A 22,261-nucleotide genomic window follows, 5' to 3' on the forward strand; every position below is an offset into this window, starting at 1 on the left:
GCTTCATTCAAGGTTTTCTTTTCTTTGGCGGCTGTGGACGAGGAGCAGACGACGGGGAACAACATCAAGGTGATTGAAAGCCCCAGCTCCCTGAATCTGAAATTTATATCTATATGACGTAAAACGTAATTTCAGGAAGTAGGTAGAATGGTAGGTGTTACTTTTTTTGGTGGTGTGATCTAGTGCTTAGCTAGCGATCAAACTGCCCGACCCATTTGCATGCTTGGAAATGTTTTGTTTCCTGCAACCTATGCCCATTCTATGTTCTCCACAACATGCATGTGTGTTTCTTCCCTTTTCACAATTGTCTTGTAGTACTCTCTGTGGATAGCTATTCACGAAGAGATTCACATCCTTATGTTTTTAAAATTGCCAAACATTTACCACATCAATCCCTTTTGCCTGGTAAATCTGCAACATGTCCACTTGTGCTACATTTTTTTGCCACATTTTAGGTTTGATTCTTCCATGCAAGTTCGACTTGCTCAAATATGGATTCTGCTCACATAAATCCTGAATCAACAACAATGCAATGCTTATGTCTACATATGGACTTATTCTTTGTCTCCAACACAACATGCTCTGGAACAGAAGTAATAAAGTACATAAAAATCGACAATCTAAATATTCCTACCTAATATATCAGGACGATCTTATTAATAATTCTAATGAGTTATCTTAGAATTTTGAATTGAATCAAAAAAATCTATATTGTGCCCACTCAAGGAAAGTAGATGTAGATAGAGGCTTATACCCTCAGAAAAATACACCGGCTTCTTAAATTAAAACGTAAAAAAGATTTTTTTGTTATGTCGGGAAATAATTTTCTAGAATAACCAATGTTCGATAGGCACCTAATTCTTATGTCATAATAGATCCGAACACTTGTCTCGGATTGACTTCAATATATAATTGCTCCAGTGAATAACTAAAAAAATAGAAGGACGATAAATACTAAAGAAAAGGACTAATCATAATATCTATCTTTAAAAGATTCAATAAAAAGACAGTTGGCGGGTCTCTTTGTATATCTTGTCCGGAAAGAGGAGGACTTGATGATTATTGCCTACTTGCCTCTGCGTGGAGCCTGGTAGGAGAACGCGACGAGTCAACCCTAAAAGGCTAAACTCTTGAGAAACGTTGTTGAGCTTGGCCGCTTGGGCCTTTGCTTGGTACCCGTTAAACTATTCGGCGTTCGGTTAACCGAACTGAGAACCCGGTTTTTAGTATTTTATTCGGTTCTATGTAACCTATGCCCAGAATAAAAACCGAACCCTGAAATATCTGTTTGTTCTGTTCGGATCCCGGGTTCTTCGGGTTCGTTTTCAGTCTCGTTTTTTTTTTGGCCCGGTCCTAGTGCCGAGCGCTCGCTGAAAGGCCTCCGTGCATTGCTTTTGCTCTCGCAGACGTGCTCGCACGCGGCGGCGAGCCCGATAGATTGACTGAATTGAGCCCTACGACCCTCAATCTCCCCCGCACGCCCGCGCCGCGGTTTCTATGGCCTGGGGCGCCCTGCGCAGCCGTGTCCTTCCGCTCCCGGCACCCGCCGCCACCGCCGCGCCCCACGGTCTCTTCCTACGCTTCCTTCTCTCCACCGCGGTCCCGCACCACGGGCACCACCACCGGCGCCGCCGCCTCGCCCCCACGGCCTACGCCGCCGCCGCGGCAGCTGCGGCTGAGGCGCCGCTCCCCATGACGCCGCGCTTCGGGCGGGCCACGCGGCAACCCGGTGGCGCCGCCTCGGTGGCGCGCGTCTACGCCGACGCTAACGCCCAGCGCCCCAAGGAGTACTGGGACTACGAGTCGCTCGACATCCAGTGGGGGTAGGCGCACGGAGCTGGAGCTCGGCTTTACACTGTGATCCCCAGATTTGAATGGTGTAAGGTTTTATTTCTGATGCGTCTGTCCGTGCAGGAAGCAGGATGGGTACGAGGTGCTGCGGAAGGTGGGGAGGGGGAAGTACAGCGAGGTGTTCGAAGGGTTCCGGGCCGGGAGCGATGAGAGATGCGTCATTAAGATCCTGAAGCCCGTGAAGAAGAAGAAGGTCAGCTTTGCTTTTACAATGCTCTGTTGCGGTGGTTGTCACATTTCTGGCAACCAGCTATACGGATGGAATCATAAATATGACATACAGGGACTGCCTTGTAGAGCCACATTGGACTACACCAATGTCTTCCAGTCTCAGCTGATTCTGTGTTAGGCTTGAGGATTATCTAGCTGGCTAGTTGCTTCTACTACTTATCCACTTAGGACGCCAAAGGGCATGAGGCAGTGTGGTTTGGAGACATTGTAGCTTCAAATCACTCTCATATAGCCATGTCATCTTGCACGCACGTCTGTATAGGAGTTTGTCCATGCAAAATTGTGATTTTCTTTTTATTTGATCCATTTTAGGCTTACACGATATGCTTTTCAGCTGTAGAGATATTTTGATTTTTATCTTTTTTTTTCCTTCTATTTTTTTGCTTAGATTTGTGTGACATCGTAACGATTCATGTGGATGTCTTTTATGATGATTCAGATAAAGAGGGAAATAAAGATACTTCAGAACTTATATGGAGGGCCTAACATTGTAAAACTACTTGATATTGTCAGAGATGATGAATCAAAGACACCTAGTCTGATCTTTGAACATGTCAACAACACTGACTTCAAAGTACTCTACCCTGCGTTATCTGATTATGATATCAGATACTATATTTTTGAATTATTGAAGGCAAGAATCTGAACCTCGAAAGTGCTCATATCTCTTGCTTATGTGATCTTGTTCATGGTTCAGCTATTTCATTTTTTGTTTCTTTTTCATGATATACCTGTTTGATTCTGAGGACCTTTGCAATCAATGTAAAATTAAATTCTATTATTTTTCTTGCAGGTCACTGACCTTAGAAATTTTATGAGTTCCATTAGGCTGATAAGTATGCTTTGATTTATGTTATTTTAGCTAATATAGTTTATAAATATAAGGCATATCGTAACAGAGGTAAACCTCTTAATGCCATGCAACTTACTTGGTGTAACTTGTTAGCCCCTTTGATCTTATTGTGCACACAGAAAAAAGATAACAAATTTTATGAGATAGTTCCTTGCCTTTGTTTGCATAAGTACTTTGGCCGATAAGCTGGTGTTGACTAATCATTGTATGTTGATTAGTGGATATTAGAATATGGTACCTCTGCATCTGTTTGGAGCTTTAGATGCTCTCATTGAGTATTGAGTCACTTATGGAACAGCAATTGAACCTGCAGAAAATAATGCAGATGACTTACAATACCTTATTTTCTTGAATATCACAGTTCATAAATTATTATTAGATTATGATTAGTCATTGACATATACTCCCTCTGTCCGCAAAAGAATGCAACTATGACATTTGTGCCCGTTTAAGTAGTTCAAATTTGACCAAGTTTACAGTGAATAGTATTTACATTTATGTCTTCAAATCAGTTTATTATGAAAGATTGAAAGTATATTTCATAATTGATCTAATGATATTTATTTTGTACCATAAATGTTAGTATTTTTTCATACGATTATGGTTAAACTTGAAAGCATTTGGTTCCTCGAAATGTGAAAATTGCATTATGTTGTGGGTGGAGAGAGTAATATCATTCCTGTAAACCAAATTTAGATATGCGTGATCAAGTCAAATTCACATGATGGGCAGAATTTGAACGACAATATAGATGTTTAGAGTCTGGACACAAAAAACAAACTGATTCCTTTATGTATCTAGACAAGCATCATAAAGACCAAAACAGATGCAGAGCATGGTGCTATGATGTATTTTTTTCATGTTCAGTTTGTCGTGTGACCTAATATGGGCTACTAAGTTCAGTTTTCTTGAGGATAGCTAACTGTTTTACAGTTTTGCAACTTCAACGTTCAACCATTTTATTTCTGTCAGGCTGCATTGGACTTGATGGTCTTAACTTTTCCAGGTATTTGTGTAGGCACTAGATTACTGTCATTCACGCGGTATAATGCACCGAGATGTCAAACCCCACAATGTCATGATTGACCATGAAAAACGTCAGCTTCGTCTTATTGATTGGGGTCTTGCAGAGTTCTATCATCCCAAGATGGAATACAATGCTAGAGTTGCTTCAAGGTCAGCTGCCCTGCCCTGGCTTTGATAATTGGCTGTTCTTTACTTGAAGTTGGTGGTTTTGTGTTTTGTGTTTTGCCTATTCTGGCATTGTACTTTGGTCCATTTTGGACTGTTTTCTTCTCTTAATTTAATGATGCGCAGCTCTCCTGCGCGTTTAAGAAAAAAACATTTTATTAAAGATATTTATTTGTTCAAATAATCACGATAACTGTAACTATTAATAAACTATGAATAATTTGTTGATCCAATCATGGTTATTAAAAAGGCGCTTAAGCTCTAAAGCACTACTGAGATGTTAAAGCGCTGCAACTAAAGCACCCGTTTTAAGCGCTCTAGCACCACTTTTTAGCGTTAAAACGCTTTGGGTCGTAAAAATGCCACGTTTTGTCGCTTTTCCAGATTTCCAGCCCAGCACAATTCTCCTAACCTAAAACAGGGGGCATCGTTCCTTTGTCATGCCCGCAGCCAGCCGTCACGGACTCGCGCTGCGCGTTCGTCAGGCATCCCTGGGCTTCGCCGCTGGACGGTAAGAACCTAGCCTGAGCTCGCCGCCTCCCTCCTCTCCTCCCTGTGTTGCTCCCTGCTCGCGTCACGCTCCCTCTCCCCGGACTCGGCGCTCGTTGCTCCTTGGTCCCTGCTCGCGCTCGACGCCACCGTTGCCTCCCTGCGCTGCAGCCGCTCGCTCCCTGCTCAGGCTCGGCGCCGCCGCCGCCTCCCTGTGCCGAACTCCCTGCTTGCGCTCCCTGCTCTTGCTCGGTCAGCTCACCTGCTATGCCTCTGTTAGCTGCCATGTCCCTGCTCTCATCCTCCTCCCCTTCCCTGCTCACATTCTCCTCTGATTTTGGTTATTTGCAGACTGAAAATGGCAACCACTAGTGATGCTAATGCTGTAATGCATCCGTGGTTGTGGACATTGTGTTCTACTTTAGTTGCTTTTGTGCTATGTTTGTGATTGTGGACTACTGCACATTTCATTCCACTTTGTTTGTGGTTGTCGACTTGCTAGTTGCTATTAGTTGAACACTTGAACTTGTGTTATTGTGGATTTGTGGTTGTGGGCATGTTATATTGCTACATGAAATTATGTTATATTCATATTTTGTCCTTGTTGTTTAAAAAGACATTTTAAAGCTTGCTTAAACGTTTTAAAGTCAACAAGTTCTCATGAGCGCTTCAACGTTTTATCGCTTTAATAACATTGGATCCAATGACCTCACCCATTCTATATTCTTCCAGTAGACATGTAAATCACAATAGGATTCTGATGAATCACAATAGGATTCTGATGCAACTTTTTATTAGTCCTAGTTCATCTATTTGTTTAGTATTTGTGCGTTGTCTCACCATTGCCAAGCTCCTAGTTGTTTTGTCTTGATTTGACTTGATTTATGCAAAAAATGTAACAAGTTAGGTATGGAGAAAGATAAACTACAATCATATTACTTATAGACTAGTTAGGTGCTCGTCTGTTGCTACAATTTCTATACAGTAGTATCACATAGGTAGACCTTGTTTAAATGAGATAGTTGTTCAAACACGTTCAAAATATTTACAATTATTTGTGCTATATTTGAACCGGCCGTTGTGCGTGATCTCAACGCGTCTACCATGTAACCTTCATAAATACATTTCATATGCTGAGTGAGAAAACCACAATTCCAATCCCCGCGCCGTCTCCCATGAGGTGGCTCAAGCGGCACCAAACCCTAACTACCGCCACCCCTTTCTCCTCCCTCTATCGCCTTGTCGCCAGTAGAGTAAGTAGCCGAAAGTCCCGAGTGACTTGTGAGGATGTGGCGGCGGGGTCCTCCTCGGCTCCTCACTTCCTCACGACTTCAGGCCTCGCAGGTGTGGCGGGCGGCGGCGCCACGACAGGTGCCCGCGTCGGCGTCCCTCCCCCTCCTCAATCAAACAACTCCAATATCAAATCGAACCTAACTAATCCCAAATTTACCAAAAACCCATGTATCTCAACCGAAGACCTGACAGCTCTGCTGGTAGCCATGTCTGCACAAGCCATCGTCTTGCTTGGTTCGTTGCTTGTCTGCACGAGGGCATCTGGTGTATACATGTCCAAATGGGTCGTGCCTGCTGGGTGGCCTATGGTGTGGCATAGTTTAGCCCGGCCCGAGCATGACCTAGCCTATTGTTCCCTAGGCTCGTGTTGGCCCGGCCCGATCACCTTGCCATGCCTGGACCTTCGGTGCGACACGACAAGCTAGGCTTGACACAACACAATTTTATTTTTTTCCTATTTTTCATAAAAATATCTATATCATGCTGCTTGAGTATAGAGTATAAAACACAAAAATATATGTGTTATGTTGGTTAGGTGGATGTGTGTTTGGAGCCAACAACTATGGTTCAAACCCCAACTTGTGCAAAATTTTAGCTTATTTTTTACCATTTAAATGTATGTGTTGTCAAGGCCCGTCGGACCATAGGCTAGCCCGCATAAAGCGGGGAGGGGAGTAGGGAGAGGTGCACAGGAGGGGTGATGCACGGAGAAACTCTTGCATTATAGTAGTAGAGATATATTCAGAGTGTACCTCTATTTCATGGAAATCAGTTTGGTAGCGTGAAAGACCATTACCAGTTTACCACCAATTGATGGAGAAAACCCTTTATGCATTACAAAAGAAACTAATTAGCTCTGTCTGATCGTTCATTATAAAGACACAGATATTGATAATTGTTTTTATTGCGGTGCGACTGAGACGAATAGTAACATATATGTAAAAGTGACTCAGATGCATAACAGAGAAATGTACATACCTTTTGAAATACTGATATCACAAAATGCAATAATGAAACATGCTGCGTTGCATTGCTTTCCACAGTAAACAACATCATCTATGCATGGATCAGTATTGAGGTACAGATTCTTGACGCACGGTGGAGGCATCACCCGACAGCATAGAGCCACTGCTGACTGGGAGACCCCCCCCCCTCTTCTCCAGCACAGGCTGCATTGACTGCTCTTCTTCTGAATCATCTGAGTCAGAATATCAAATGGAACCGGAGTAATCTGTTGGTCGAAGGAAAAGTTTGTGGATTCCAGACCTTTGGGAGAACAATCTGCAAGACATTCACCCATTAAGATGGAGCAAGGAAACGGAGCAACACAGTTCATCACTGAGTTGATTGAGTTTACAATTGTTCTGACTACAGTTGGGCCATTGGATATCATGGCTGAAACGGTTTCACATTCCTAACAATCGGTAATCAGTTTGAGGGGTGAAATTCTCGCTCATCGGTTTTGTACCGCTTGCTCCGAGGGTTCGCTGACTTCTCTGGAGATTTTGGGGGCAGGGGATGTTCTGCAAAAAAGCAGAACAGTTAGATCTTAGGAGAAGTGGAGCTCACCACGACACACTATCACTGCAAAGGCATGCTCACACTCAAAAAAGAGAAAATTCCCATCTTCCCTACCTTATCGTTGTCGAACTTGTTGGCTACATGTGGCAGCTCTGACGTGATGTAGTCTGGGGTTTTGCAAACAGAGGGGAGAGGAACACGGTTAATCAGAGACCACACGGTGTCACTCAGCAAACCAACACAAAGGATCAAGATTGAACGTGCCAGAAGAAATCCTGGCTATGGATGCATTAATCATTATCCTCCATGATCACGTCTGTGTCCACCAACGATGCCTGAGGGAGGTACGACAGCGGGGTGGTGGGGACATAGACAACAACAGCTAAGGAAGCGGCGACGACAGCGGGGTCTGGTCGACGCGGTAGCAACCCATCCCCCTTCTTTGAAGGGCGTGTGGCTACTGGCGGGGGTGGTGGGGCGGTGGTTAGAGAGGAAGGAGTTGAGGGAGATGTGCTCCATCTGCATCAAGAACTCCCCGGACTACGACCTCCCCTTGGCTTTGGCGGTCTTTATCGCCGAGGCGCCCTTGGGTGCGTGGCGCGCCTTGTCGCTGCGCGACCGCATGATCTTGCTCCTCAGTAGCGTCGACGGTCGAGCGAGTGCAAGCAGAGAGAGATTTCGTCGCGACCCCTTGTTGGCTTGTCGTCCCGCGACTCGTGACTGAGTGACGAATTGAAATGAAAGAATCTATGGGATAAGATAGCACCGACCAATTTTTGCCTAGTACCTCCTCAGTGTGGTAGCCCGTGGCCGCCTCGAAGCGATTGGCATAGATGATGGGGCAATCGGGCTCGAGCGCGTTGATGTTGACGAGCTCGCAGGGCCCGGACGCGCACAACATGCCTTTCAATCGCGAACGTGAACATCCCACTGGCGCCCCCGACGTCGCCACCTCCACCCTTGCCTCCCTCTCCTTCTGCTCTTTATTGCCGGCGTCGACGCTGCCAGCGCTGTTAGACTCGCTGTCCCACTCCATGGCGGTGTCGCCGAGGACGGGACCCTAGCTCCGGATGCGGGCTCCCCACTATGACGCGGTCAGCCCATGGATGCCACAAGCGCTAGGCATGGCGCAGGGCTTAGGGTTTGGTTGGCCTGGCCTAGCCTGGCCCTGGATTGGATTGAGTTTTGGGCGGAGGGCGGAGGCAGACGCGAGTGAAGTTGGGGGAGCACGATTGGGGGGCTACTGGGACAGCGCCACGGAGGTGATGACTGATGAGGGAACATGGGGAGGGCAATTTGGCGTAGCGGCGGTGGAGGGGTGGGGGGCTGACCACCGTAGTATGCGGGGGGTTTACTGGACTGCGAGTTGATTACAAATAAACATAAGTTTTTTTTTGTTTGTAAAAGTGCTACCATCATGCAGCATGGAGTGAGGTGGGAGGACGCATGGAGGAACTCCTGCTTTATATTAGTAGAGATGTGTGGTATTACCATTTTTTTCTCTTGTTCTGATATGCTACATTTCTTGTATTTAGCGTGGTAGTACTCTACTGGCCACAAAAGAACAAACGTCTAGCAATGACTAGAAAGCCAAGGTGCTAGGTAGAGCCTAACCACCTGCTTAGCGCCTATCATTTTTTTAGACAAAAGGCTCGGCCCTGCTTATATTGAAAGCATAAGGTAACTGCTCAGGATACCAGCTTGTTGAATTGTGGAATGCTTGTTGGATGTATTGCATAGAGGAGGACTACAATATATAGACACAGGAAACCCTAACCCTAATGGGCCGGCAGCCCAACAGTGGTGCCGGCCCACACACACACACACACAGTCTAACATCCCCCCGCAGTCGCAACGGGGGCACCACACACGATGAGACTGGAGTAGAGGCCGAAGGTAGGAGCCGACGGGTTGAAATCCCCCTGCATTCGCAACGTCGTGATGGTGCGAATGTTGCGGCTGGAGTAGAGACCGTTGTGTGCTCCAAGAAGACGATAGCCCCTAGATGCCGAGGTAGCTGAAGTCGAGGTGGTCGCGGTCGGAAGACGCGCAGCAAAAGCCTGATCTTCGGGAGGGGTCGACGTTCGAGCGTCAACGATCGGCAGGGCGACACAGCAAAAGGGCACCAGCAGGCCGACCTTCCTGCTTCTTCGATCGTCCAGGCGTCAAGGAGCCCCGCCAGGGAGGCCGACGGCAGCGCACGCGTCTACGCCGGTCAGGGTGTCTGCGCCCGTTGCAGAGTAGAAGGGGTATCGGTGGATCCAGCCGGGAAGGCCACGGCAGCGACGAATCCAGCCATGAAGATGGCGATCCGGCCAAAGGGATGGCGGATCTAGCCGAGAAGACCGCAACAACGTGGATCCGGCCGGGAAGTCCGCGACAGCGACGGAACCAACGATGGCGGGGATGAAGGGGGAGGGCGACGGGGCAGGTCCAGCCGAGCAGGGGCCTGCGCCGGACCTGGCAATGGGTGTTGGCAGCACCAGCGACGAGAGAAGTTCGAAGGGTGGAGCTACTGGGTGTTGCTGGGCATCAGCGCAGGCAGTTAGGAGGTGGCCAGCGCGAGGATGAGGGGAGGAAGGGTCGGCGACCGTTGGGGACAAGAGCGCCCGCTGCTCCCCTACGTCCCGCGGCCGCGGCTGTACGCGTGCCCACGAGGCCACGACGACTGCTGCACGCGCGCCCGCGTGGCCGCAGCAGCAGGTTGCAAACCGCCGGCTACACAGGGGAGATGGGGGACCACGTGGCCAGATGTGCGGAAGAAGGCCGCCGTCGGCGGGTGCGAGAAGGGAGGTGGCACGCCCGTGGCCAGGATAGCGGCAGCAGCGCAGAGCAGGACCGACGAAGAGGGGGAGGGAGCCCATGGCGAGCACGACAGCGGGGCGGAGACCCACGCCTAGATGGGGGAGGAAGGCCGCGCCCGTGAGCAGGGAGGCGTCGGCGCTGGCGGCCTGAGAAGGGGAGGGGCGGCATCGGCTGCCATGAGAGCCGCCGCCGGCGGATCTAGGCCGGCTGCTGGACCCGCGTGCGTGCCGCCGTGGTTGGAGCCGCCGAGGGGGCCATGGCCATCTGCCGACGGCAGACGCGCAGGGGGGGCGGGGGGGGGGGGGAGCCGGCGCGGTGGAAGCGGGTGCTGGGTCGTGCCCGCGCCGGCGTAGGGGAGGGAGGGCACCGTCGGTTGGGGGTGAGGCGGACGACCGCGCCCGCGCCGCGAGAGGGGAAGGCCAGGGCCGCGCCCGCCAGAGGCCGACGACGGAGGTTGGGGGCGGGGCCGAACGCGGCGAGCTGCGGGCGCTCGCGCCGACGAGTGGCAGCTGCTGGGGGCGGGGAGCAGAGGAGAGGGGGCAGTGGCTGGAAGGGAGCCGCCCCGGGAGGATCCATCCCTCCCGGGGCGGCGGCTGGACGTGGGTGGCGGCTGGTGTTTGGGCAGCCGGCGGCTGCTGGAGGTGGGAGAGAGGAGCAAAAAACCCTAAACCTAGTCTGATACCATGTTGAATTGTGGAATGCTTGTTGGATGTATTGCATAGAGGAGGACTACAATATATAGACACAGGAAACCCTAACCCTAATGGGCCGGCAGCCCAACAGTGGTGCCGGCCCACACACACACACACAGTCTAACACAGCTTAAAATAGTACAAAAACATCAAAGGAAACCATTCTCCGAAACTACCCAAATACCGACCCTCAGTGCCAAAGATACAACCAGATAGAGATAAACAACAAAATAAAAGTGAAGCAATACTTCGTCAGAGCTTCTTCATGGACTTCTCCCTCCAACTTCATGGAAAAGTCCTTTCTTCGAAATCCAATACCTAGCGCTTTTTAAGCACTGAAAATATATTACTCTTTAGATGCCTCTCGAGCCTCGATGCATTTCTCCCCTTGGTTTACCATGTCCTTTTGTTATTTACAGATGCTACAAGGGTCCTGAACTACTTGTGGATTTGTTAGATTATGATTACTCATTGGATTTGTGGAGTCTTGGTTGCATGTTCGCAGCAATGGTAAGTGGAAAGACCATGATCAATTAGTTATCTTGGCTAATAGACCTATGCTGATGTGCTATATGGTATTGACAGATATTCCGAGTGGACCCTTTCTTTAGTGGCCAGGATAATTATGATCAATTAGTGAAAATAGCTGAGGTATGTTTGAAGCTGCTCTGTGTTGAAACGTCCTGTCATCGTGTTTTCCTATGCCACTTAATCTAGTGCTTTAAATGGCATAATGCAATGGTTGCAAGTCTTACGAGCTGTCACTTGATTATGTATTCAGAATTCAGATGCTGCATTACTTTAATCTATTTAAATGGCACAAGTTTATCGGTCCATTGGCATTATTGTTTGCATCTACTATGTCAGCTTTAGAGTCACCCTAGAGTTGTTGATGGCAAGTTCATATGTTATTTCGACATCTTTTAGTTGGACCTTAATAGCATACTGTCGTAGCCTTGGTTGTACTGAAAGTTGACTGAATGTAAACATTACTTAAAGATTAGCTTGTTGATATTGTTGATTTATGGATACTGACATACCAGTGGCATGTGTCGCCCTGTATATTTACTGCAAAGTTTATATATTTATAAACCATAAACTCAAATGTATTCTACTAGTCCAATTTTCATGAGCGATGGCTAGAGTATTAAAAAAATGTCTAGATATCGCGGTATCTTCTATGTACTACCTGTGTTCGTTGCCATTATTGCATCATGTCCTTGTGTTGCTTTCGAGTTCATTGTGATTGGCTACCGCATCTTGTATATGTGGTGTGCCACAGTTTCAGTTGTGATGTTGAATACACCCTAAAGGTCCTAAACCCTAGACATTTTAGCTGCACAATTTTTTTTCTGATCCCCTACTGCATTTCCTGAAGAAAGGGTTGTTTGAAAGCATTTAATGTCTTATTTGTTTGTATGATACATGCAATATGTGTTACTGTTCTGCAGGTTCTTGGCACAGGAGACCTGTATAACTACCTTGAAAAATATGGCCTCCAGCTTGACCCACAGCTTGAAAGACTTATTGGAAGGTTGTTGTTTTGGAGTTTGGATAATCTTGCAGACTATCATGATCTTTATTTTGGATGATCTAATTAAGTTTTCGTGGCTACAGACATAATAGGAAACCATGGCCCAAGTTTGTGAATGCTAGGAACAGACACCTTGCAACACCTGAGGTGATTCTTGTCGCCTTATAACTGTAGCATACTGCTCATTTCTTTTTTTAACAACTTTCTACCTTTTACAGGCTATTGATTTGGTAGATAAACTCCTCCGGTATGATCACCAGAAAAGGCCTACAGCCAAGGAAACCATGGTACATCTTGCCTACATTCTTGAAGCAAGTTACTGGATTAGTATGACATGCATAACCTCAAAACTAGCTTACGCTAAAAACATCTTTTGATGTTTGCAGGCTCACCCGTATTTCAATCCAGTAAGAAGCCCCGAAAGCAAGACGAATTCACAATAGCTAATTAGCTATAAGGTGCACAAAGGTGCACATTTTTTTTCACCCCCAAGTTGCCTGCAAGGCAAATGTGGCATATTTGACGGTCTTTCCCTTTTGAAGTAGAGTGAAAGATGTAGAGAAATACTTGATACTAAGGTTATGCTTACCCATCCTCTTACCCATCCTCTTACCCATATTTAAATTCCATTCTGCGAACAATAAGTCTACGTTGCAAAATAGTATTTTGGATGACCATGAGTGAACTGCTGGCAGTTGCATTCTGAATGATGTCTTGGTCAGCATTACATTTTTTTTTGGTGCCAGTTATTCTCTTCCTGCCGTTCTGGTGCGAAAAAAATATTTTACCAATGGGCTTGAACACAGCGTGACTGATTTATGGCCATTAAATTCCTCAAGTCACATTTCAATGTTAACAGAGTTCTTTTTTACCATCTACGGCCCTACTAGGGTAGCCGCCTCAGTTAAACTGCTGAAAGTGGTCTTCAGATTGTGCTGTTTCAGTGACGATGTCTGCTTGATCGAGATTTTTTAGGTAGCCCTACGATGCAGCACAGCATGATTGGGTCCGAATCGTAGCACTGCATATCCGACATTACCTGACTCGTTGCCAGTGATTAAGGATCTGTTTGAGTACATTACAGCTGCTAAAATTAGTCTAGACATCTAAATAAAGCTGCTAAAATTAGTCGTAGACATCTAAACAATCTAACTAATATTAACTATTAGTTACTTTAAATTTATTGGTGACTTTTTAGCCAGCTAAGTGCATTCAAAGAGGTGATTAATTCTAAGCTGTTGACAACTGAACATGCACGTGCCGTCCAATGGTCTAAGACCTTTGGCTTCTTTAGTCACTGACTAGTCGCTAAATTATCCTTCCAATGACTAAACCGCACTAAAAAGTATTAATTGTTGTGAATAATGATTGTATTACCTATATTAATTAGTGGATGTTTGTTGTAAGAAAAAAGTAGAGAGCCCAAATAAAGTAAAAATATTAATTTAGTTCTTTTTAGTCACCTCATTTTAGCCGCCACGTTTGCTTTTTTAGGGACTAAAAGTGTCACCACGTTTGCTTTTTAGGGACTAAAAATGACTAAACTTTAGTCGCTCCAAACCAAACGAGACCTAAGCTTGAAAGGAACAAAAGGATGTCTTTGGTACATATACCATTTGAATGGTTGCCCGAATATCTAACGCTCGCCTCGCGTGGGAACGCAGCAGAGCAGCGTCATGCAGGCGAGGCAGCAAAACAAAGGCTACGGTGCACACGCGGCCACACGGGTGTAGGCTGCTACCATCCAGCCAATCAATCACATGCTTCGTCTGGTCAATGGCATGCGGTGCGTCTGGAGCCTCGCATATTTGGTTGGGCAACCAATCACGTGGATAGTAATGAATAAGTATTCAGTTCAAGACGGCAAAATTGATCCAAAATTCTATAGTCAATACAGGAGAACGGAAAATCCCAAGAGATGATGACCGTGGTTATAATTGAGCACAACTTAATGCCCATCCTGGCCCCAAAAACGCATGCAGAACCTGCTACAAATTTCCCAGTGTAAATTAGCCCGCAACCTAAACTGACTATAAGCTCTCCAATTACAAACATAAACAGCCGGCCAAGCATTTACTGTCACTTGCAGGAAGATTCAGTCTTTTACCCCAGCGACGAAGATTAGAAACCAAAGAAACCAAGCTCGGTTGCCCTTTCCTTCTCGAATGTCTCAAAGTACTGGTATATGATAGTGACAGCGAGCAGAATGCCAGTTCCTGAGCCAATTGCGCCCATGAAATCAGCTAGGACAGTTAGCGCGCCAATGCACACTCCTCCAAATGCTGCAGCAGTTGGGATGTATCTGTTCAGTTCCCTTTGCAGGTTTGACTCACGATGGCCTGGCATCACCATTTGTTGCTCCTGTTGAATTGCCAGGGTAAGGGTTTAAATAAAGCTCACACTAGCATGGAAATCTTGCATGTGAAAACTATGGCCCTATTAACACCAGTAGTCCAACTCCTGCAGCTTACTAATAACCACAAAAAGGTACACATTTGTTTGGCAAATTTGAATTCATAAAGAAGTAAAATAGGCACGGACAAGCACAACGGCATGTGCTTTGATGATACTAGTTTTGAGTGGCATGTACATGGTTTTACCTTCAGCTGCTTAGCAACGTCCTTCGCTGATGAACCAGAAACTTCAATCCATGTCTTTGAGAAGAGAGCACAGGCTGACAGCATAAAGACCACATAGAACAATGCATGGACTGGATTTGCCAGAACATCAGCCAAGCTGCAAATTCAAACATTTGAAGCTGGCATCATTAATAATTCATTCAATGTTAACAAAATTGTAGCAAAGAATCATAAAGGAGAAGGCAGTAAGATAAAAGAAACTAATTATTCACCTTGATGGCGCAGTCACATAGTAAGCAAGACCACCAACCGGAACAGAATGGCCAGAGTACTCAGATTCCTTCCATTTCCCAAGAAGGTTAACAAGGAAATTTCCACTGTATTTCCTGTAGAGAAGCTGCCATAGAAACATTTTTAGTCCATGCAAATTCATGAAAAGATCAATTGTAATGAAACACTGGAATTGAAGCACATACCTGGGATATGAAATAGAGGTTGGTAATTAGTGCAGAGTGCAGAATGATAGGCATGTTGGAAGTATAGAACAACTTGATTGGGTATGAGCCTTGTTGACCACGGGCATTCTTTGACCTCACTGGAAGTACAACACGGAAACCTTGGAAATAGATAACTATGAGGAAGACCAATACAGTAGCAAGTAAATTGGTCACATTTGGAAGATTCTGACGGTAGAAAGCCTCGCGTAGAGCACGGACTTTATCTGTGCGAGTAATCAATAGATGGAACAATGCAATGACTGCCCCTTCAAATTCAGCACCACGCCCACTGTTGATGGTTGTTGGGCTAAACGCCTTCCAGATGATATTCTCACTACATGGACATGAGTTTACCGTAAGCCGCACATACAGAATAGCTAATCAATGAGATGTGGCATTTAGGGCCTGTTTGGTTTGTGGCTAAATGTGCCACACTTTGCCTAAGGTTAGTAGTTCGAATTGAATAACTAACCTTAGGCAGAAAAGTTAGGCAAAGTGTGGCAACTGAGGTAGTGAACCAAACAGGCCCTTAATATGCTTACCAGATATTCGTAGCAATGAACAGAGAGATACCAGATCCCAAACCATAGCCTTTCTGTAGGAGTTCATCTAGACAGATGACAATGATACCAGCAAAGAAAAGCTGAAGTATAATGAGGATAGCATTCCCAGTTCCAAGTTGGCTCACACTGCCATACATTCCAGAGAGAACATACGCCACGGCTTCTCCAATGGCAATAAGGATACCAAGCAACTTCTGCGCACCATTTCTGGGTAAAAAGTACACTATGAATCACATGAAAACACCAGATACAAGAATAAAAACCATAAAGCTTTGCAGTTCTCAATGTCAGTCAATTGATAAAAGGATGGATAATCAAAGCATCCACCAATACATATAGAATTTGATGTCTATACTACCCAACAACACTTACAGCAGAGCACGATCCTCCCTCACACTGTTGTCAACTTCAATAATCTTTGATCCCACTAGAAGTTGCATCACCATTCCAGATGTTACAATTGGAGTGATACCCAGTTCCATAACAGTACCACGGTTTGATGCAAGAATAACACGCATCCAGTAGAAAGGGTCAGCGCCAGTAGTTGAATGAATGCCATAGAGTGGGAGCTGGCTGCAGACCAGAAAAATGAAGAGAGAAATGACCGTGTAGATCACTTTCTCTCTGAATGGTATTTTCCTATCAGCACTCTGTACTTCTGGCAAGAAAGCCAGAAATGGCCTCACAAGATGCAGTACTCGAAAACCACCAGCCATCTCTCTATATTAAAGGAGATATTGATCAGCATTATGTACAATGTGCACCAAATCTAGTAACATAATGAAACCTTCCTACTCTATGTGTGGTCACAATTCTAATGAAAAAGATGCATCCATCCATTAGAGTTAAAACATAAGCGAGCCTACCAAAATACATGTACATGCAGACAAAGGAAGAGCAGCACAAGAAAATGAAAACCAGAGCTAATATAACCATCAAACGCGTAATACAAAGTGTGCAGAGAAAAATATATTCTTGCATCAATTTGCCATGTGACCCACTCATTTCCTTGTAGTGACTTGAATACTTGATAGATGCGATTTAGTCAAGAGAAGCGGTTTAGGTAGTGTCTGGTTCCGGAATATGGTGGGACGGAGCCGCTCTGCTTCCAATTTGTTGTTGTTTGGATTGGTTCCATGTAGGACAGAGTGGCTCCAAAAAAGAAAAAATATGCTTAAATGATGAACCATCTGGCTCTCCTAAATCTCTCGGACGGATCCACTCTCTGGTATGGAGCCATTCCATCCCAACTGACTTTGGAACCAAACACTACAGAGCTGTATGTTACCTAACTGCACAGAACCAAGAAGTGAATTTATGGTACCTATTATTGCCAACACGGTGGCGAGGACGCGGGGAGAGTGGGGATGAAGGATGATCCAAATAATATTGCCCAGTGAATTTGAGTAAAGGAGAGGGGTTTATCTAGCGATCCGAATCATTGGTTTTGATGGCGTGTTAAGTCTGGGTGCAATTTATTTGATGCATTTAGTGGAGATTACGGGTGTGAGGGTGATTTGGTTCAGTGTTTTTTGCAAAGTTTAAACTGGTGGATTAAACCAAAGGAAGTTGCAAAGCTAGAGCATTTCTATAATAGTTTATAAAAAATCACTCAGTAAAATAATAATTTTTTTCAAGTGACTAAAAAAGTTAAAAGCACAATCGATTTTAAAAGTTTCGTTCTAAAACGTAGAAGGTAATTTTATATTGGAAATCTTAAGCTATTTTTAAATCGCGCCAACCATTTCTATTCTTTTAATTTTACATTATCTAGAACAATATTCGTACTTCTTATTCTTTTTCACATCCTTCAATCTTCTTCCTTTTATGCTAGTAGCCCAGATGTCCAATCAATTTTATCGACTTCCTTTTTTTACGCTAATATGCACATGCATGCAAATCTTTTTTTTTTAACGCCAATAAAATGTCCGCCGGTGAGGGAGAGGAGGGAGCGTGAGAGATGATCTGGATGTCTGTGACCATTAGTCATTAGATGTGAGCGCGTGAGAGAAAGAATGAGGGAGAAAAGATCTAGACGGTTCAATGTGATGGTGTAGGATTTTTTATGTGTACAAAACGGGGTGCACGAAGAAAACATCTCATCGGAAGTCATTTGTTGGGTGGATCTAGATTAATTTGAACCGGTGTTTTATATAGTGTTATGGATATAGAATTATAGATTATAGATGTAGAAATTGAAAAGGAATGTTTATGTGCACCGTTCCAGGCTTCCAGCATTCGATAGCAGTAGAAAATAAAAAAATAAAATTGAAATAAGGGTAAAATACTGTTTTAGAGAAGTTGCTCACTTGTAAGTACTATTTTAGAGAAGTCAAATCTATTATTACCATTACGTAGAAGTCGATTCGCTCACTTGTAAATCCTACAGAACACAGCGACCAAGTAACTGTATATGGATCATAGATTCGTATACGGATCTGAACATTGCGCCTACGAGCTCAATCATAAAAGAACGACGAATCCTTCGAAACAAAAGGCGGAATCTCACGCCACAGATCTCGGAGAGACTCAGTGTACACATGTACACTCGATAATTTTTGAAAAAAATATCGAAGTTCGGAAACGGATCAGATCCGATCCGACTACAAGTACCTTAAGCTAGGATCTGGGTGCTCGGTTTCGCACAGCAGGAACGGAAAAGGTCTGGGCGTACCTGTTAGGTGCTCGTCGCCGGCGAAGTGCCAAGTGGCAGACCTGAGCACCTGGCTTAAGGCGGCGGCGATCGCCCAGTCGTCGCCGCTACGGACACAGAGCACGGGAGAACCACGAGAGAGAGGGTGGAAACGGAAGAACAAAGAGAGGGTCCGAGGCCCACAATTAAGTTGGAGGCGGCCGCCGATCTGGTAGATCAGTAGATGGAACAGTATGGGCTGTCTGATCTGAGAAACAAGATTTAAAACAGCAAATCAGTTACTAGGTCTGTTTAAGGCCTGTTTGATTTCAATTAGTCTAGGACTAAACTTTATTCCTAGGACTAAACTTTATTCCTTACCTATTTGTTGTAGAGACTAAACAGATTCTAAAGTCATAATAGTAACTATCCAAAGACTCAAATGCTCTTGGAACACTAGAAGACTACGTGCAACTGTGCGAGAGAGACTAGGATAGGTTTGGGCAACAGGATAATTATGGGCATTTAGTCTCTTTTAGTACCTAGGTGAAAGACTAGAGACTAAATCATTTTAGTCCATATTTTAGTCATGGTGTTTGGCAAAAAATGTACTAAATGGGACTAAAAACTAGAAACTAATCTTTAGTCCCTCTAACCAAACAACTCCTAAGATAGTTTCACGAGTTTTAGATTAAAAACAGTTTATAAAAAGTTGTTTAAATAATTTAGTTTTATGTCGGAGACCATAATTAGGGATGCCCCAACACTCCTAAACTCGGCTGGTAATCACCATCAGCACAAGCTGCAGAGCCTGATGGGCGCAACTCAGGTCAAGGCTCCGTCCACTCAAGGGACGCGATCTCGCCTCACTCAAGCCCAGCCTCGGGCAGGAACAGTAGACCCAGGCGGATTCACGCCTCACCCGAGGGCCTCCTCAAGCAACGGGTGCACCCTCGACTCGCCCGAGGCCAAGCTCGGGCAGGCTTCGCAGTGAAGCAACCTTGGCCAGATCGCCTCGCCAACCGACCGTATCGCAGGAGCATTCAATGCAATGATCGCCTGACACCTTATCCTGACGCACGTTCCTCAGTCGGCAGGGCCGAAGTGACCGCAGTCACTTCGCCCTCCACTGACTGACCTGACAGGAAAACAGCGCCGCCTGCCCCGCTCCGACTGTTGTGCCACCCGCCAGGGTGAGGCTGACAACAGCTAAGTCCCGTCTCAGGCGCAACAGGAAATCTCCGCCTCGTCCGACCTTGGGCCTCGACATCAGGAGAAGTCTCCGCCTCGCCCGACCCCAGGGCTCGGCCCCCGCCTCGGCCTCGGAAGATGGACTCCGCCTCGCCCGACCCCAGGGCTCGACCTCAGCTCCGACCTCAGAAGGAATCACATCCTCACCCAACCCCGACCTCGGCCTCAGGAGGAGTTTCTGCCTCGCCCGACCTTAGGCTCGGACCGACCACGCCACAGGAGGGATCATCATTACCCTACCCCTAGCTAGCTCAGGCTACGGGGAACAAGACCGGCGTCCCATCTGGCTCGCCCCGGTAAAATAAGTAATGATGGCAACCCGTGCGCGCCATGACGACGGCGGTTCTCAGCCTCATACGGAAGCAAGGAGACGTCAGCAAGGTCCCGGCAGCCCCGACAGTTGTGCTTCTACAGGGCTCAAGCGCTCCTCCGACGGCCACGACATCGCATGCACAGGGCTCTAGCACCTCTCCGACAGCCACGTTGGCATGTACATAGGGCTCTGGCTCCTCTCTGCCGGACACGTTAACATGTTGCTACACCCCCATTGTACACCCGGACCCTCTCCTTACATCTATAAAAGGAAGGTCCAGGGCCCTCGTACGAAAAGGTGGTCGCGCGGGAGGACGGGCTGACGAACGGGCTCTCTCCCTCTCTCGCGAACGCTTGTAACCCCCTACTGCAAGCGCATCCGCCCTGGGCGCAGGATAACACGAGCCGCGGTTCTCTTTCCCCCTTGTGTTCCATCTCGCGCTGACCCATCTGGGCTGGGACACGCAACGACAATTTACTCGTCGGTCCAGGGACCCCCGGGGTCGAAACACCGACAGTTGGCGTGCCAGGTAGGGGCCTACTGTGTGTTGACGAACAACTTCCCGTCAAACTCCAGATGGGTAGTCTCCAGCAACCTCTTCAGCCCAGGACGCTGCTCCGTTTCGGGAGTCTCGAGTTCATGTCCCTCGACGGCAGCTACGACATGGTACTCCTTCCTCCGCTGCGCGACGGCGACAACGACGGTCGTCAGCCCGCTCGACGGCGGTGGACTCGGCGACGTTTTCCCCCCATGGCGGAAGAGCAGCATCCGGGTTTGTCCCGTCGCCTTCCTCGCCGCAGGAGAAGGAGGCGGGGCAACCATGGCCAAGCAGGAGGCGACACCTTGTTGTCTGTCGAGCGAGTCGACGACGCCGGCACCCCAGCGGAGGACACGTCGGGCGTTGACCTCGCGCCTGAGACGACGACGAGCGCCGTTTCCCCGCAACGTGCCAACCCCAAGCGGACAGATGACGCCAGCACCCTCGCGGAGGACTTGCTGGGCGTTAGCTTCGTACCGAAGATAACGGTGTCGTCCGTCCCCGACGCGACTTCGTCACCGTCCATCGATCGAGAGGTACCGTCCGTTTTCCACCCTGTGCCTTTTAGATTCAACTTTGACCCACCAAGCGATCCCGCTTCGGTGGACGCTTTCATAAAGGCATATCCTAACCTTCCGGGGTACCATATGTGGTCAACCTGGGACCGACTGACGGCCATCTCGACCTACGGGCCCCCGGGTTCCGAGGAAGATGACGAGCCCGACTCTGGTTGGGATTTCTCCGGGCTCGGTAATCCTAGTGCCATGCGAGACTTCATGACCGCATGTGACTACTGCTTCTTCGATTACTCCGATGATGGCCACAGCCTTGACGACGAGGACTGTGGCCCAAGTCACGAATGTTTCCACGTCGATCTAGGGGGTCTCGACGAAGGCAACCACCTTGGTATGCCGGAGGACGATGATCCCCCTAGGCCTGCGCCCCACGTTGACATCCTGCGAGAGCTAGCTGTGGTCCCAGTCCCTGCGGGGGGTTAGGACACACAACTCGAGCAAATCCGCGAGATGCAGGCCAAGCTCGACGAGGAAGCAGGACAACTTGTGCAGCTCCGGCAAAACATCGGGCAGGAGTGGGCAGGCCGAGCACTGGCCGGAGAAGCACGTCATCAGGCCCAGGACGTCCGACACCGCATCGCTGACGATGCCAGGGCAAGGCTGCCCCCGGCTTCCAGTGGGGTCGGTCAGAATCTGGCTGCAGCGGCAATTCTACTCCGAGCGATGCCGGAGCCATCCACCACCGAGGGGCGGCGTATCTAGGGACAACTCAAGAATCTCCTGGAGGATGCTGCGGTGCGATGGGCCGAGAGCTCTTCCTCCCGAAGGCAAGGGTACCCCCCGGAGCATCGCACCGCGACTTCCCGATTCATGCGGGAAGCCTCGGTCCACACCAGGCGCACGTGGGACGCAA

At 47.3% G+C, this 22,261-nt stretch overlaps 2 protein-coding genes across 3 annotated transcripts; one reads left to right on the forward strand and one right to left on the reverse strand.

Annotated features, from left to right (window-relative positions):
* Positions 1-1,436: 1,436 nt before the first annotated feature.
* LOC100193188 (uncharacterized) lies at positions 1,437-13,163 on the forward strand. Its single transcript, NM_001138343.1, is given in 10 exon segments — positions 1,437-1,823; positions 1,915-2,044; positions 2,522-2,716; positions 3,954-4,111; positions 11,346-11,436; positions 11,512-11,577; positions 12,378-12,460; positions 12,544-12,607; positions 12,679-12,747; positions 12,847-13,163. Coding segments are annotated over 10 exon segments (1,239 nt in total). The 5' UTR covers positions 1,437-1,497; the 3' UTR covers positions 12,904-13,163.
* Positions 13,164-14,291: 1,128 nt separating this feature from the next.
* LOC100276798 (SecY protein transport family protein) lies at positions 14,292-19,038 on the reverse strand. Of its 2 annotated transcripts, XM_008672533.3 has the most exons (7): positions 18,774-19,038; positions 16,472-16,819; positions 16,079-16,306; positions 15,516-15,870; positions 15,312-15,436; positions 15,061-15,196; positions 14,292-14,821 (listed from the first exon to the last, which is right to left on the reverse strand). In XM_008672533.3, exons 2-7 carry the CDS (start codon positions 16,813-16,815, stop codon positions 14,582-14,584), a joined length of 1,428 nt encoding a protein of 475 aa, XP_008670755.1. In that variant the 5' UTR covers positions 16,816-16,819; positions 18,774-19,038; the 3' UTR covers positions 14,292-14,581.
* Positions 19,039-22,261: the final 3,223 nt, after the last annotated feature.

The sequence above is a fragment of the Zea mays genome, chromosome 1, assembly GCF_902167145.1.
Source record: "Zea mays cultivar B73 chromosome 1, Zm-B73-REFERENCE-NAM-5.0, whole genome shotgun sequence".
NCBI lineage: Eukaryota > Viridiplantae > Streptophyta > Magnoliopsida > Poales > Poaceae > Zea > Zea mays.

Coding starts and splice junctions, on each gene's coding strand:
- LOC100276798 (XM_008672533.3), bottom strand. CDS start 16,815: ATGGCTGGTGGTTTTCGAGTACTGCATCTTGTGAGGCCATTTCTGGCT. Junction 16,307..16,471: donor AGGGAGGATCGTGCTCTGCT/GTAAGTGTTGTT, acceptor CTTTTTACCCAG/AAATGGTGCGCAGAAGTTGC. Junction 14,822..15,060: donor ACGTTGCTAAGCAGCTGAAG/GTAAAACCATGT, acceptor GCAATTCAACAG/GAGCAACAAATGGTGATGCC.